The following is a 15,561-nucleotide window of genomic DNA, read 5'->3' on the forward strand; positions in this document are numbered from 1 at the left end:
AGATAGTATGATAAATTGAACTGCTTTAATAAAATTTTACAGTAAAACACTATGAGTACAGTACAGCATATAAATTTATTTATGGTACACACGAATTTGACAGGTATATTTTTTTAAGTTGATTCGCGTTCTATTCAAACTTATTTTAATTCAATAATTATAACAATTTATATGTATTATGATTATTATACTTACAGATTTTAGTTTTATTTTTAAAAGTGGTTAATAAGACGCCGTTATTACACATTTAAAACAACAAAAACAGTAAATTAACGAAACAGCTCAAGCAACTTCGCTCCTCGCGTTCCCGCTAAAAGTCCTAACTAAGTTCGAAAAGAGAAGCATTTTGAATTCACTCACTCCCTGAGTTGCCATTTTTCAAGGTATATGCAATGGCAAAGGAATCAAGGACTCTACTTTAAACTAACACAAATGATGCATTAAAAATCGTACGGCTGAAAAGGAAAATTCCGAAGCACATTCAGAACTGCAAGTAGCATACCAAACGGTGTGTTTATTTATATGTTCTGATTTATTGGAACTTAGAATTGCGTACCAAGTTGAGTTTAAAAACGAATAATATCTAATTATGTACCACACAATAAATAGTTCCGGGGTCGAAATCTCTATAAGTGTTTATTGGAAAATTGCTATTTCTACAGCTATTTTTATGTATTCACCAAGAATGCGCGGGAAACGTCTTTTATGCTTGTTGTTTTAGTTCATAAAAAAAGTATTACGATATTTATGTTTCGACTTCCGTTGAAAATATTATTTGAAATACGCATATTGCGAATTGATTCAAATTGGATGTGAGATTGTGTACTTGTATAAAAAAAAGTGTAAGTAAAGAAAAAGGTGAATTTAAAGATTTAATTACGATATTCTGCAATACAAATTCTTGTTTTATTTACTAAACCATAAGACAATAATGTTATTAGCACAAAAAAAAATATTTTTTTAGTTTAACATTATTGAAATATCTTAAGTCAAAATATTGGGTAGATATGACCCACCTCCACGTCCGTGTAGTCATTTTCCACCCCCATGACGCCGGGTTAAAAATATGTTATTTGTTCACTTTAAAACGGAATGGATAAACGCTTACGGGAGAAATGGTTTGGAGGGAATTGAAGATGGATTAATTCTATCACTGGGTTAATAAAATGCAGGGAAAAAGGCGACAGTTTGCTTTGTCATAATCGGATTAAACTATTCAGCTTTAAAGTAAACAGAAAATAATGTTAATTTACTAAAATACACATAAAACACTCCCTTGAGAATAGTTAGCAAATCTCGCCTCTTCTGGCTAAGCCCTTGCTCGCCCACCTGTCCTTGTGAAACTGGAAAGGTCTTCGGGCCACCAGTAAGCTATAACGACGTCTTCAGGTCTAACACTAGGATCGTTAACCGTACTCGTCGAACTCGACAAAGAGGTTGACGTGCAATCTAACCCATGCATCAGCCCGCTGAGTTTCTCGCCGGATCTTCTCAGCGGGTCGCGATTCCGATCCGGTAGTAGATTCATTCGCGAAGCAATTGCTCTTGAGTTGTTAGATCTCCTTTTTTTTATTTTTTTTTACTGCTTAATTGGATGGACGAGCTCACAGCCCACCTGATGTTAAGTGGTTACTGGAGCCCATAGACATCTACAACGTAAATGCGCCACCCATCTTGGAAATATCGGATTCGCTCGGGCAATTGTTAGCAAATCCCACCCCTCCTGGCCTTCGCTTACCCACCTGTTCTGGTGAAACTGGAAAGGCCTCCGGGCCACCAGTAATCTTTCAATCACAAAAAAAAAGTAAACCATAAGTCATAAAAAAAAGAATACGTATTCCACGTTTTACATTGCTCGTAAAAAAAATACAAATTTTACAATATGAATGTTTTTTTATTCCACTAAGAGAATATACGATAAACTAAATTCAAGATACTAATTTGAAAATTCTGAATCTGAGCGAGCGTCCCTATCAGTTATCCTTTGAATGAAAATAAAGCCAATTTTTGGTTATTTTACTAAAAAATCAAATCCAATTCTGTTCTTTTTTTTAAAGTTCTATTTTAATTCGAATCAAATAATTTAAAGCAGTGTAAGTTTTTTTATGTGGATCGAAGTGATTCTGTCAGCTATACTCTAAGCTAATTTATTGGCGAAGAATATACTCGTAGAAGATAATGATGGCACAGTATGGTGCCAGCTATTTTCAAAGAATCCTTAAGTTCGTTTGGAATTTAAGTATTAACTTAAATATACGAAGATATCTGATTAAAGACTGGAGAGTAATCTCTCCAGTCTTTAATCAGAACGACAGTATCAGTATGGGACGCCAGCCTCTTAATCGGTAATTTGAATTTTATTGCCAGATTGTTGTTATTTCGGAAGCCAATTTGTAAATAATCTCTTCTTTTTTCAGCATGATTTTCATTTTAATTGCCGTTGTTTTAACAATGATTCTTGAAGATCGCGTAATTAATTGTATTCCAACATCCAATGTCGAGGAATATGCAAAGAATATTTTCTGTCAACTGAAGAAATCGGCAAATAAATCTTTAAATAAACCAACACCTATTTTTGCATATCCTGTTTATTATCCTTTATATTTTCATGTACCGATTTATATGCCATCTGTGTATTTTTTAGGATAACTAATTAAATCAATTTTCGCTTAGTTTCGTATTGTGTTATTTGCCTTTGATTTTACATTCAGTTATATATTTTTTATTAAATTGCGTATGTAAATTATGTAATGTAATAATTATCAACTACCGTGCCTACCTCGGGCCAACAACTCCTGAATAGGGTGTATGTTCAAGTGGTCGAGAGAGAGGATGTCGTCGTGGCCTAAAGGATAAGACATCCGATGCATTCGTATTTCGCGATGCACCGGTATTCGAACCTCGCAGGCGGGTACCAATTTTTCTAATGAAAAACGTACTTAAGAAATGTTCACAATTGACTTCTACGGTGAAGGAATAACATCGTGTAATAATAACGTGTAACCTTTCTTGGGGTTTGTATTTTGAGAAACCCCTGGTAACTGCCAACCTTCAAATCTCATGTAATCATTATCTGATTCTGTACAGTATTAGAACGGCATTTTTACTGGTGGTAGGACCTCTTGTGAGTCCGCGCGGGTAGGTAACACCACCCGGCCTATTTCTGTCGTGAAGTAGTATTGCGTTTCGATTTGAATGGCGGGGCAGCCGTTTTAACTATACTGAGATCTTAGAACTTATACCTCAAGGTGGGTGGCGCATTTACGTTGTAGATGTCTATGGGCTCTATTAAACATTTAACACCAGGTGGGCTGTGAGCTCGTCCACCAATCTAAGCTATAAAAAAGGTATAAAAATATCTCATTTCGGAAGCCAAGGTCTCTCACTAAGTCAAAGTACCTATGTAGAAATACGCAAACACAAAACTGGCCTTTTTAAATTCTTGATTACAATATTTCTGCAACCAAAACAACCGGTATCTAGGAATACTTTTGATGGTGTTTTCATACTCATCAGAGTAATGGTAGGCAATCTGCATTAATATAAACAAAGCATCAACTTGGTATCACCCCTTTGTTTGTCATTTAAGAGAAACAGTACAGAGGGGAGCGTAGATATTTATATCTATTTTTTTGTCCGTTTGGAAATGGACTGTGCAGGATAATCAAAAGTATACCTTATTGTAGGTTAGTAGTGTCTGGGTTCCTTTATTCGTGTGCTATGTGTTAATACAACGTTTATGAAAATGACCGAGTGAAACCTGGAGCCACTGCGTTCATTCACAGTTCGTTTCCAGAGATCTTTTCTGCCACGTACCATCGGGCTTTGGAATGAGCTTCCCTCCACGGTGTTTCCCGAGCGCTATGACGTGGCCTTCTTCAAACGTGGCTTGTGGAGAGAACATAACGGTAGGGATTGGCTTGGCTGTGTCCTTGGCATTGCTGAAGTTCATGTGCGACAGTAACCACTCACCATTAGGCCGCGTGCTCGTCTGTCTACAAGGCCAATAAAATAAAAACTGTGCATTGTTGGTACCTTAGTGAGGTTTTCTGACATAGCACCTGCACAGTTACGTAGAAGATTTGTGAATCTTTTGTGAAATATAAATTCACTTCTAACATTGGATGTAAACAGAACGTTCTGGAAGCCAAAACCGTATTACACAACTAACTGAAAGTCAAAGTTAATGTCAAGCAGTCGTTTTTTAATAAAAATTTGACGGTAGCTAGGTACAATACTCAAGTTTCGATGAATAACATCTTAGTCGTCCGTGATCATGAAAACTCATAAAGTATTCCTAACGTTAGAAATAATAAATCCAAGATTAATCCGTCAAAATAGTTTTAAAATTGTGTTTAAAGTAAGTTCAACATGGAATTATTTTTCAAATTGTTTTAAAAGTTAGGGGCAATCTTTGATATATCATAAATATTATCATTTATCAGATTATAACTGGATAATATTATTTGGAACTCATTAAAATAATCGTGGTCTTTATTCCGAAAGCAAGTTGGACAAAGGATAAGACGTCTGGTGCATTCGTATGTAGTGATGCACCGGTGTTCGAATCCTAGGCAGGTACCAATTTTTCTAATAAAATACGTACTCAACAAATGTTCACGATTGACTTCCATGGTGAAGGAATAACATCGTATAATAAAAATCGAACCCGCAAAATTATAATTTGCGTAATTACTGGTGGTAGGAACTCGCGTGAGTCCGCGCGGGTAGGTACCGCCACCCTGCATAATTCTACCGTGAAGAAGTAATGCGTTTCGGTTTGAAGGGTGGAGTAGCCGTTGTAACTATACTTGAGACCTTAGAACTTATATCTCAAGGTGGGTGGCGCATTAACGTTGTAGATGTCTATGGGTTCTAGTAACCATTTAACACCAGGTGGGCTGGGAGCTCGTCTACCCGACTAAGCAACAAAAAAACGCATTATCCAACAATTCGTTAGAGCATTCCATGTTCTGTAGTGGGTAGCTATCATAGAATACAAGTTATTTTAATTCTAAATGTTGCTGCCGATATTTAGTTCCGAAGAATGGCATTTAGACCACGGTCTACGGCTATGTTTGCGCCGTCACTACCCCCAAAATTCAATTCGCGTCTTCACTGAGACGCAATGTATATAAAATAAAATAGGTACTTTAATAATACGTATGTAATGCGAAAGAATTCTCTAGAGCAACAAAATCCCAATACTCTATTCGAATAACTTTATCATGTTTCGATAAAGATTGATAAGAACTTATGGGAGAGGACTCGTTTTCTGAATTAAAAAAAAAAAAAAATAGTGTGTGCGTATTTTTGATTTTTATTTTATTGCCCTAGTAGGTAGATGAGCGTTCGGCCTACCTGATCGTGAGTGGTTACCGTCGCCCATGGACTTCAGCAATGCCAAGGGTAGAACTAAGCCACTGCCCCTGGATTGCTGAAGCCGCTTACACATTTACATAAACAATAATGATATATTATTTTGAGTAAGACCGGCGACGGACAGTCTGACACGTCCCTCGCGATATTGTATGCGCATAATAAACCGTATTGAAATTATTTTTCAGTCTCATATAGCTTCGATAACTCTGAGATTGTGAGCACGACTTGTTTTTATCGAATATGTTAAAATTATTTATTTTGGTAAGAATTTCATTCGCTTTATGGTATAAAGTTAAAATTAGTTTTCAAAAGAATATTAGGTCGTTTTTTGAATCAGGTTTTTTACTATTATATCGTATTTTAAAAAACAAAACAATCGTGTCTGTTGACAATGGATTACAATTTACTCTTTACTCATTTTACTCTTTACTTACTCAATTATTTTTTCCTCTTTTGCCCCAAGTTCGAGTTCATACTAGATATGTTCATTTCTGGACCAAACAATGTCATAATGGTGAACTCTCTCTCCTCTCTTCTCTTCCTCTTTGTCTTAAATTTTCTATTCCATTCTCTTCTATCAGCTATCATCTCAACGCTCACTCCTTTCTCTCACATATCGTCATTCATACATTCCATCCATTCAACTATAACGGTGAAATTAGAATATCATTAATTTCAAATAAATTGATTTGGCTTTCAGCTTTTCGCCTTGCTCGCTCCGGCACGACCTTATTTGCTACCCAAAAGGCGTTCGCAGCCTCAAACGACCACCGCTCAAGTATATTTCCCTCCGGAGTTGAGACGTAAAGGGCAAAAGGCATTAATAGATTTGAAAATTCCCAACAAGCTGTTCTGTGCAGAGATGCAACTGCAACCCTCGAGGCAGTACATGGTGCTGCCCTGGTGGTACAATTACTGTCAACAGTTCGAAGAGATGAAGGAGAAAAAGTACATGAACAGCGTTTACTATTTACCAACGTACAGGAATATTTTGAATCGTGTTAAAGTTTATAAGAATTTGAAACGTTTGAGCGATCAGAAAATGAGAGACTTGCAGCGTTTCGAGATGAAAAATTTATTATAGAATCCTGATTAAGCATTAATGTCTTTTCTCTGTTTTTAACGGATTCCTGTAAGCGATATTTGGATGATATGATTGTTTCGACTATAGACGCTAAGTGACAAAGACGTATTTACGCGAATCCATGCTCCGTCATACGGTTTTAAGTGGACTGTTTGTTTATTACCGCATAATAAGAGAGGATTAATAAAAAGAGAACGTGCACTAGCTCGGCCAGCGTCTTCTTTAGGCTTCAGTTTCTGGGGTCGGCTCTTTTCAGCACTCGACGATTATCTGCGACAGGGTTGATTGCGAACCACAATGCGGATGGCGGTTATATGTATATCGTCGTTGCAAATTAAAAATCTCCTATGTGACATTTTGGGCCAAAATTATGTTTTCATATATTATGAAAGATATTTTGAATACACACACAGCAAAAACTCCCATGTGCATATCTTAACATATCACTTTTACGCGTCAATCTTAAAAAAATCCTAAGTGTCGATTTGCATTTTCTTGTAGATTAAAGTATCCTATTCTATCTTATGTGCTAAAAAACATTTGCATTTTTTTTCAGGAGGTAGTTTTATTAGATTTTCTCGAAAACTACATTTATACACATAGGAGATTTCAAATTTGCAACGACTATACCTATATTGTAATACTCGTAATGTTTCACTCTTCATCTTTTGGCGATAATTTAATAATGTTACAGATTAAATATCATATTTTATTATTAAGCGGTCTCAAACAAGTCACCGTCTTCGTTGAGGTGTCGATTTCGACGAGGAGTTCAATGTGCGAGCTGGCCCATAGATACAAGCTACTGAGTTTCTCACCGGATATTCTCAGTGAGTCGCGATTCCGATCCAGTAGTAGATTCAACGAATCAATGCTCTTGCTAGGGCCAGTGATAGCAAACTCTATCAGGTTGGGCCCGTTAGCTCACCTACTAGTCCGCAAGTCGTCGTGGTCTAAAGGATAAGACGTCCGGTGCATTCGTATGTAGTGATGCACCGGTGTTCGAATCCCGCAGGCGGGTACCAATTTTTCTAATGAAATACGTACTTAACAAATGTTCACGATTGACTTCCACGGTGAAGGAATAACATCGTGTAATAAAAACCAAACCCGCAAAATTATAATTTGCGTAATTACTGGTGGTAGGACCTCTTGGGAGTCCGCACGGATAGGTACCACCACCCCGCCTATTTCCGCCGTGAAGCAGTAATGGGTTTCGGTTCGAAGGGTGGGGTAGCCGTTGTAACTTTACTGAGACTTTAGAACTTATATCTCGAGGTGGGTGGCGCATTTACGTTGTAGATGTCTATGGGCTCCAGTAACCAACCAAAAAAGAAGCTAGCACTTTAGGCTACAAGAATTTAGGAAGGGAAAAATTGGTTGCTATTCTTTTGCAATATTACCACGTATTTCTAAATAATCAGAGCTTCAGTATCATATAAGAGTAGTTTGTAATAGGTGAACGAAAATTATTTATATTTGAAAATTTCTGAATCAAGTTACCATACGTTTCCAAGCCAGTTGAAGTCGTCGATTTTCTATTTGGTGTGCCGTTGGTACGCTATCTCCAATTCTTTTCGGCTTAGTTATTCTCAAAGTAAGAAATTGCTCGTGTAATTTTTGTAGGAGCGATTGGCAAGATCTTATGGAAGTACATACATAGTTTTCTAGACGTTTTCAATGCTGCCTTATGTATCTGATTACCTCATTATTGTTTATTATAATATTTGAGGATCACGTGAGACTTTGCACAAATATCAGGCACCGTTATTAAATTAAAGCATTTTTTTATTTGTACAAATTTACTAACTGGGAACAAATCACGCACGGTCATCCGGCCTTAAATTAAAATTCCCTGTGTTATGGGTACCAGAGACTGACATACATACTTATCTATATATTAATACGTGAAGCAAAAACTTTGTACCCCTTTTTACGACTTTTGCGGACGGGGGAGTATCAAATTTCCCACATTTATAGAGACTATAGAGAAGGAGTGCAGAATGTGATTTTTTTTTAATTATGCATAAATAATACATGAAATCAATAAAAAAAAACATAACGCACACTACGATGTATTTGACACACATACGCATGTATACTACATTTTGTTTATTGTCAAACTTTTCTTATTGCTTTATAGTCTGTGGTCAAATTGAGAATAGATTAAATAATGTTTTCTTTATTAGTATTTGTCTAAAATGTAGTCTTGGTGAAATCTGTGATTACATAAGTTTACTAGTCTCTGACAATAGAATCATAATAGTGTTACAAACTTATAATTTCAATTAATTATAGTCGAATTTCGACTACCGTGGGACCACTAGTATACGTTTAAATATATACATATATAGATGATAAGCACCCGGATAAAGAGCAGACTAATATGTTCATCACATTAATGTTTGCTCGATGTGGGAATCGAACCCACGATCCTCGACGCAACAGGCAGAGGGGTTAACCAAGCCAAGTTCAAAAGTAATGTATCAAAATGTTATTATTGTATGTAAGTGTATTGCTCTTTCGTTTTCCTCTTTTAGAAATGGGTCGAAGGGGAAGTTGAATGTAAGCTTAGAAGCATATTGGACGTCCATGCCGTTCCGGCTAGCATCTCAAGTTGAATACGGATAGACGATAGACATTTTGTGCTTGATTTTCTACTAGACACAAAAAACCACTTAGCACTGGAGATATCTTTTGTCCTCTTCTAACGGTAGAGAGAGATGTATGGTGAGAAATATACCTAAATACATTTAATTCGGATGCTTTTTTTTACCAAATTTTATACGTGGATGTTTAGGGAGTCGTTTGATCTACCGAATACTCTAATATACATTAGACACGAGTTAAAGTGAATCTGAAGAGTTCAAAAGTTACATGAAAACATTTCATTGCGGAGGCCTTAACGCTAATAAATTATTTTTGTACAATCACGCACAAAATCGTTTTGAATTTTGTTTAGTTATTTTCAAAATTAACCTGATGAATTTACTGGCCTACCACATTAAGACCGAAGTGAGTTTTGTGAATATACCGGCCTGCCGTAATAAGAAATCCGTTTTCCAGTTTGCTAATGTTTGAATTATAAAGTAACTAGGGCAATGGAACGGTGCGGTTGTTAGGTATGAATTGCTTTGATGCCACAGCGTGCACATGTGTTAAATGCATGAAAAGAAAATTTGATATTTTTTGGTGTAAGCGACTATTAAGTGATTACAGGAGTTCATAGAGATCAAAACTTGGTGCCACTACCCATCTTGTCAGAAAGCTTCGAAGACTTAATTGTATTGCTTAACGGCTGCTCCATTTAAAATTTAAAACGTATGATTTCTTCGGTAGTCACAACATGTCTTTCGTCGAGAAAACTTCGATTGGGGATTGCATAATGTTGATATTGTCACTAGCTGGCAGTAATGATGAATAAAAAATCTTTACCGAAATAAATGCTAATTAAAAATGAATTTAATTATTACGACAATGTAGACTACCTTATCACAATGCACTTTTTCGCATTCTCCAGGTGATCCTTTGGTCAGATGATTTTGCTTCACATGTCGCCTATGCGATACTTTCACAGTCGTTTTCAGAACATTCCAGATGGAGCTGGAACTTTCGATACAACTGAATCATTCGGGAATGCTCTAATTGTTTCGATGCCTATTTTTTCCTATTTGATGTTAGTTGAGTTGAGTAGATGAGTTACTCGTACAGTATTAAAACGTTGACTACCATGTAAGTCGTCGTTGCCCTACGCGGCGCACTGACGTAACTATGTCGATTTCTGTTTTGCGCCTTGGCCATCTTTGTTTTTAATGTTTGTTTTAAACATTTAGGTCCCTTAGAAATATCTAGATTCATTTTAACTAGATATTCCAGCGCCTTAATAAGAAGATCGAAGACAGAAATCGATATAGTTATTTCAGTACGCTGCGTAAGTGACCGTTGACCTAAGTGGTAGTCAAGGTGGTAACAATATCAGAGATGTATTATAAGACATCCGGTGCATTCGTGTTGAAACGATGCACCGGTGTTCGAATCTCAGGCGGGTACCAATTTTTCTAATGAAATACGTACTCAACAAATGTTCACGATTGACTTCCATGGTGAAGGAATAACATCGTGTAATAAAAATCAAACCCGCAAAATTGTAATTTGCGTAATTACTGGTGGTAGGACCTCTTGGGAGACCGCACGGGTAGGTACCACCACCCCGCCTATTTCCGCCGTGAAGCAGTAATGCGTTTCGGTTTGAAGGGTGGGGCAGCCGTTGTAACTATACTGAGACCCTTAGAACTTATATCTCAAGGTGGGTGGCGCATTTGCGTTGTAGATGTCTATGGGCTCCAGTAACCACTTAACAGCAGGTGGGCTGTGAGCTCGTCAACCTATCAAAGCAATAAAAAAAAAAAAAAAAAAGATGGTCGTGACCCGGTCTTCGATGAATCGCACCTTTTACGTGCATTTCTGAATCGGTTAGGCGGTGCCATTTGATTATATTCTCAACTAGCTGACCCGACACACTTTGTAGTGCCTCAATTGATAAATAAAAGACCTAAACTTTTGTATAAAATAAACTTAAAACAAACAAAAGGAATCGGTTCGACGGGGGACACATCGAAGGAAAAACAAAATTGTTATTTTTATTTAATTCCGAGCAGTTCTTGAGTTTTAGCGAGACTAACGAACAGCAATTCATTTTTATAGATAGAGTATATTCTCAATTTAAACTAATTCCTTAAATTGATCCTCAAATCTCAATGCTTAGCTATTAACGCAGTATTTTTTTTTATTAAATTATTATCGACACAAGAACACAAACACTTAATGATAAGCTTTTACTAAATATTAACACTAACTACGAGTGTCTACCGCGCTTACAAAACACTTGAACTGGACACCTGAGCATTCCGTATTGATAACACTTTATTATATTTCATGATTAAAGTAATATTGCACATTACTTGACTGTCAAAATACAATGTTATTGTACACATGTGCTGAGAGCGTTATCTTTCGCTTTCTGTTTGCTTTAGGACTGATTTGTTGAGTTTGCTTGAGTTTTCTCTTTAGCGCTTAGCTTTGGTTAGATTAGGCTGGTGATTTAGTTCTTAAACTATCCTGTTATTCAGTGCTATACGTCCTTTAATACAATAAATATTTTATATAGTCAATCGTTACTGACGAAGAATTCATTTTCAACTTGAAAGCTATGTATTATTCACAGTGTCAAAATATTATCTATCTTTTGGGAAAAAAAGTCCGAAGTCCGGAAAATACCATCGAAATCATATTAAAAACTCCAAATGCCATAGAAATTGATTATCTGGATATTTTTTTATCGCTAAATATGACAAAAATGGAATCAGAAGCATTTAGACCTGTAGCAATCCCCTCATTTAAAGGAGATGACATTTAGTAGATAGTCGTTTTACAGCTGCAACAAAACAGTGTCTGATGTTTATGACTTCGGTCCTTGGTCTTTTACAAAACATTGAATTATTTTTGGTAATCTTATCTGCATCTTTAAAATGTTGACGCCTTCTCATAATTATTATTTTAAAAAATATTAATAACAACACAGGCACTTTTCTTTTAGGATGTACCAAGTGAAGGCGGTGTCATTAAATTGATTAAATTAATTTGCAAATGGCCGCCTTATAGTGAGAATTTTACATGTGTAAGAATACTTACATAGTAATGTGTACGTATGTATATACATTGTACGTGTATTTCTATTAAATTCTGTCATAATTTAATGTAGGTATGTTTCTAGGAATTTAATTTCAAAGGAATTAAAGTTCAAGTTCGAACCATTTTAGAAATACAGTATCAATAGAATTACTTTACATAAATCGAGCTATATGATTGTGGCGATTTAGATGAGTGGAAGAGCTCACAGCCCACCTGGTGTTAAGTGGTTACTGGAGCCTATAGACATCTACAACGTAAATGCACCCACGTTGAGATATCAAGTTATAAGGTCTCAGTATAGTTACAACGGCTGCCCTGCCCTTCAAACCGAAACGCATTACTGCTTCACGGCAGAAATAGGCAGGGTGGTGGTACTTACCCGTGTGGACTCACAAGAGGTCCTACCACCAAATTTCAACTTAATTTGTTTTAATTAGTTACCCAATGGTGCTAATGGTGCTAAATTGCCACCCACACGAGTATTGCTTCAGACAGCTCGGACTGAAGTCGCAAGTTTCTTCTCTCCGAAGTTTTTAGGAGCCACGAAAATGGCCGTCTGTAGATGTTGGTATGGACTAATGTTTGGTATTTGGTTATATTTTAAAGAAGGTATTTTTTAGGCACCCGAGTGAATCCGGCTATAGAACTATTTTCGGTCAGCAAGCTTTTTTTTTATAATAATAAAATAGCAATTACAAAAATAAATTTAAGAATTCATTAAATGAATAACAATAATAACATAATAAAAGGATAAATTGGCTAATATTCAATTAGATTAACTTTTTTTGAATGTACATACCTACATTTGCAAGTATCGTTTTTTTTTCGTTTTGCTGGCAGATAAAGATTTAGAATTCAGTGTATCAAGTAAAAACCACTTCTAAGGCCATAGTTTCATGGTACACAATAAGACAAACGGCATTCGTTAGTTTTGTTAGAATGTTTACAAAATAAAGTGCACAACCTGACTAACTGCTTACTATTGCAAGGAACGAGTTAGTGAGCTGTTCAGAATCGATAGTTAGATATGAGTGATTTCTTGAAGATTATATTTGTGAGTAGATTGTTTGGCAATGTATTATAACGTAATATAAATATAAGTCATTAGAGGCACGAGGTCACAAACCATGGTTGCAACTTCTTCCATCGAAAATTCAAATTGCCTCAATATATATATTCAATAAACATCTCATTCACCACTTATTAGAAGTTGAAACCCCAAGAAAAGAACTACACACTGATTAGTTTAATTGTGTTTAATAATACAACCATGTTGGACAAGCTATTAGCGTTGAAGCGAAAATAATATTTTGGTTAATAAAGGTGTCTAGGGGCCGCTATGAACATAAAGTTTTTTATTAATACGAGTAATCTAAGAATCTTTCGTTGCTTTATAAATTAAAACATTAAAATTATCCACTACTTTTAACAGATAGTAATCAGCTTTCAAGCAACATCATCCAGGAGACATGATTCGTCATCAGAGGAAAGCATCGAGAACCTTCTCTACTACAAGGACTGCCAACGTCCAAAAGAAGAAACGACGACAGCTTCCTTAGAGCCTTTAAGACTTAGAGTTGCCGAGGAAAGAGAAGAACCTCGCAGAGAGCCAGAGTGTCCTTTCCCGAGAATGTGCTGCTCGATGACATGCGGCAACGAGTGCAACCAGCCCTTTACAAACAGACCTATTGAACCGCAAAACACGTCACCAAATGTCAGGCAACCGAATAAACCAGTACAGCCCCAAATCAATCAGCTACGGAAAAAGAAAATAAAGCCTATGGGAATGCTGCCGCCAATCGGCGGACGAAGGAGTTTTGGATTGACGAAAGAGAAAATCAAAGGCCTGATCTCGCACGATGACGACATAAGGAAGATATTGAGGGACCTAGTGAGGGTGACAATGCAGAAGGTGGAGGTGTTAGACATGATACATAATAATAAAAACGGTGTTCGTGCACGCAATAATGACGATGATGATAATTTTGAATACGATTATGCTTACAATAAATAATTGGTAATACCGAAATCTGGGTTCTTTATGTATATATTTTTATGAAGAGATGACAACAGCTTGTAATTTTTTATCTGTCACTAAAGTTCATTGACACGAGATCATGAATGCTACCAATATTCCTATTGTTACGACAAAGGAACTACATAGTTTCATGTAAAGAAAATTAGAAGGATTCATTTATATATTGAATTCGTTTGCAAATTCAGTGTTTTGGTTTTTAAGCTATTTATTTTTAGTAGTTTTTCTTTCCGATGAAAATTCGGATTTATTCAAAGTCACAGGAAGATAATCTTTGGCATCCGGAAGCTCAAGAGGAATAATGATCATGCATTATACGGAGCGGCCGTTAGAGTCGGCTTCTAAAAACAATGGAAATTACTAGAATCTACTACATCAACTGTATTTTAGGTACAACGTTTTCCGTGCTCGTGTTTTACGTTGCTTTTTTCTTTTATTTTGCATCTTTTATTCGCTGTTTGTAAGGAACATTTGGTTCAGTTCGTAGTGTGTACTTGAACGGAATTTGTCGTCCGTGACCATTAAAACTGCAATGCATTCGAAATGTTAGAAGTTTTTATGCTGATATGAGTGGACGGGTTCATGGCCCATCTGATTTTAAGTGGTTACCAACGCCTATAGACATGAAGAATTTAAATGCTGTCACCCTTAGACATGAGTTGGTAAAACTCTTGGTACAAAGGCTTTTTTTTTCTACAGGAGAAAATCGCCGGATCCCCAGCCGCACGGCGGGCGGGTTATGTGGCAGTTGAACCTCACTAAAAACTCCTGCCGCTCACAGCCAGTGCCCTACCGCAGACCGAGCCGGAGCCCAGTCGGAGCTATTGAGACGTCGGGACAGGGCTTACGCAGAGCATATTACATCCATCCCATCGTCCCCCAGATGCCGGACCGGCGGCCGCCGGCGACACCACCGCCGGTTCCCTCGGTTGACGGGCCAGGAGCCCGCGTTGATGGCGCCGGGCTACGTCTTCCCCCGGAGCGGTCGAAGGAACGCGGGTGACCATCAACCGGTTTCGTATTACGGCCCAGCGTGCCAAGCACGCCGCCCCACGCCTGGGTCCCTCCCCGCTTAAAGCAGGTGGAGCCCGAAGCTCTTAGAGGGCCGGGTCACGGAAAGAACCCTGGTCCCGACCCCCTGCTCGGTGGCGGCGGATTTCTGCGTAGTGAAGAGAGCTTTGCCTCACTCGCCCCGCCGTCTCCTTCTGCGAGATGGTGCACTCGCAGAATTCGAGCATAGCCTTCCAGGACTCGTCGCCGCCAAGCATCGACGCCACGACGCCAGGCAGTGACAAGTCAGGTGCTATTTTTGCGATCAGGACACGGCGCTGCACCTTCCAAGCGGAGCAGACAGCGAGCGTATGCTCCG

General features: G+C 37.5%; 1 protein-coding gene and 1 long non-coding RNA gene across 2 annotated transcripts; both read left to right on the forward strand.

Moving 5' to 3' along the window:
• Window positions 1–2,284: 2,284 nt before the first annotated feature.
• LOC134199002 (uncharacterized) lies at window positions 2,285–2,672 on the forward strand. Its single transcript, XR_009973317.1, has 2 exons — window positions 2,285–2,345; window positions 2,418–2,672. It is a non-coding gene; the product is annotated as an uncharacterized LOC134199002 (long non-coding RNA).
• A 10,347-nt stretch (window positions 2,673–13,019) lies between these two features.
• On the forward strand, window positions 13,020–14,171 carry LOC110386589 (uncharacterized). The gene is made up of 2 exons (XM_038011685.2): window positions 13,020–13,211; window positions 13,590–14,171. The coding sequence occupies exons 1-2, from the start codon at window positions 13,185–13,187 to the stop codon at window positions 14,169–14,171; spliced, it is 609 nt and encodes a 202-aa protein (XP_037867613.1). The 5' UTR covers window positions 13,020–13,184.
• The last annotated feature ends 1,390 nt before the right edge of the window (window positions 14,172–15,561 follow it).

This window comes from Bombyx mori, chromosome 6, assembly GCF_030269925.1.
Source record: "Bombyx mori chromosome 6, ASM3026992v2".
Taxonomy (NCBI): domain Eukaryota; kingdom Metazoa; phylum Arthropoda; class Insecta; order Lepidoptera; family Bombycidae; genus Bombyx; species Bombyx mori.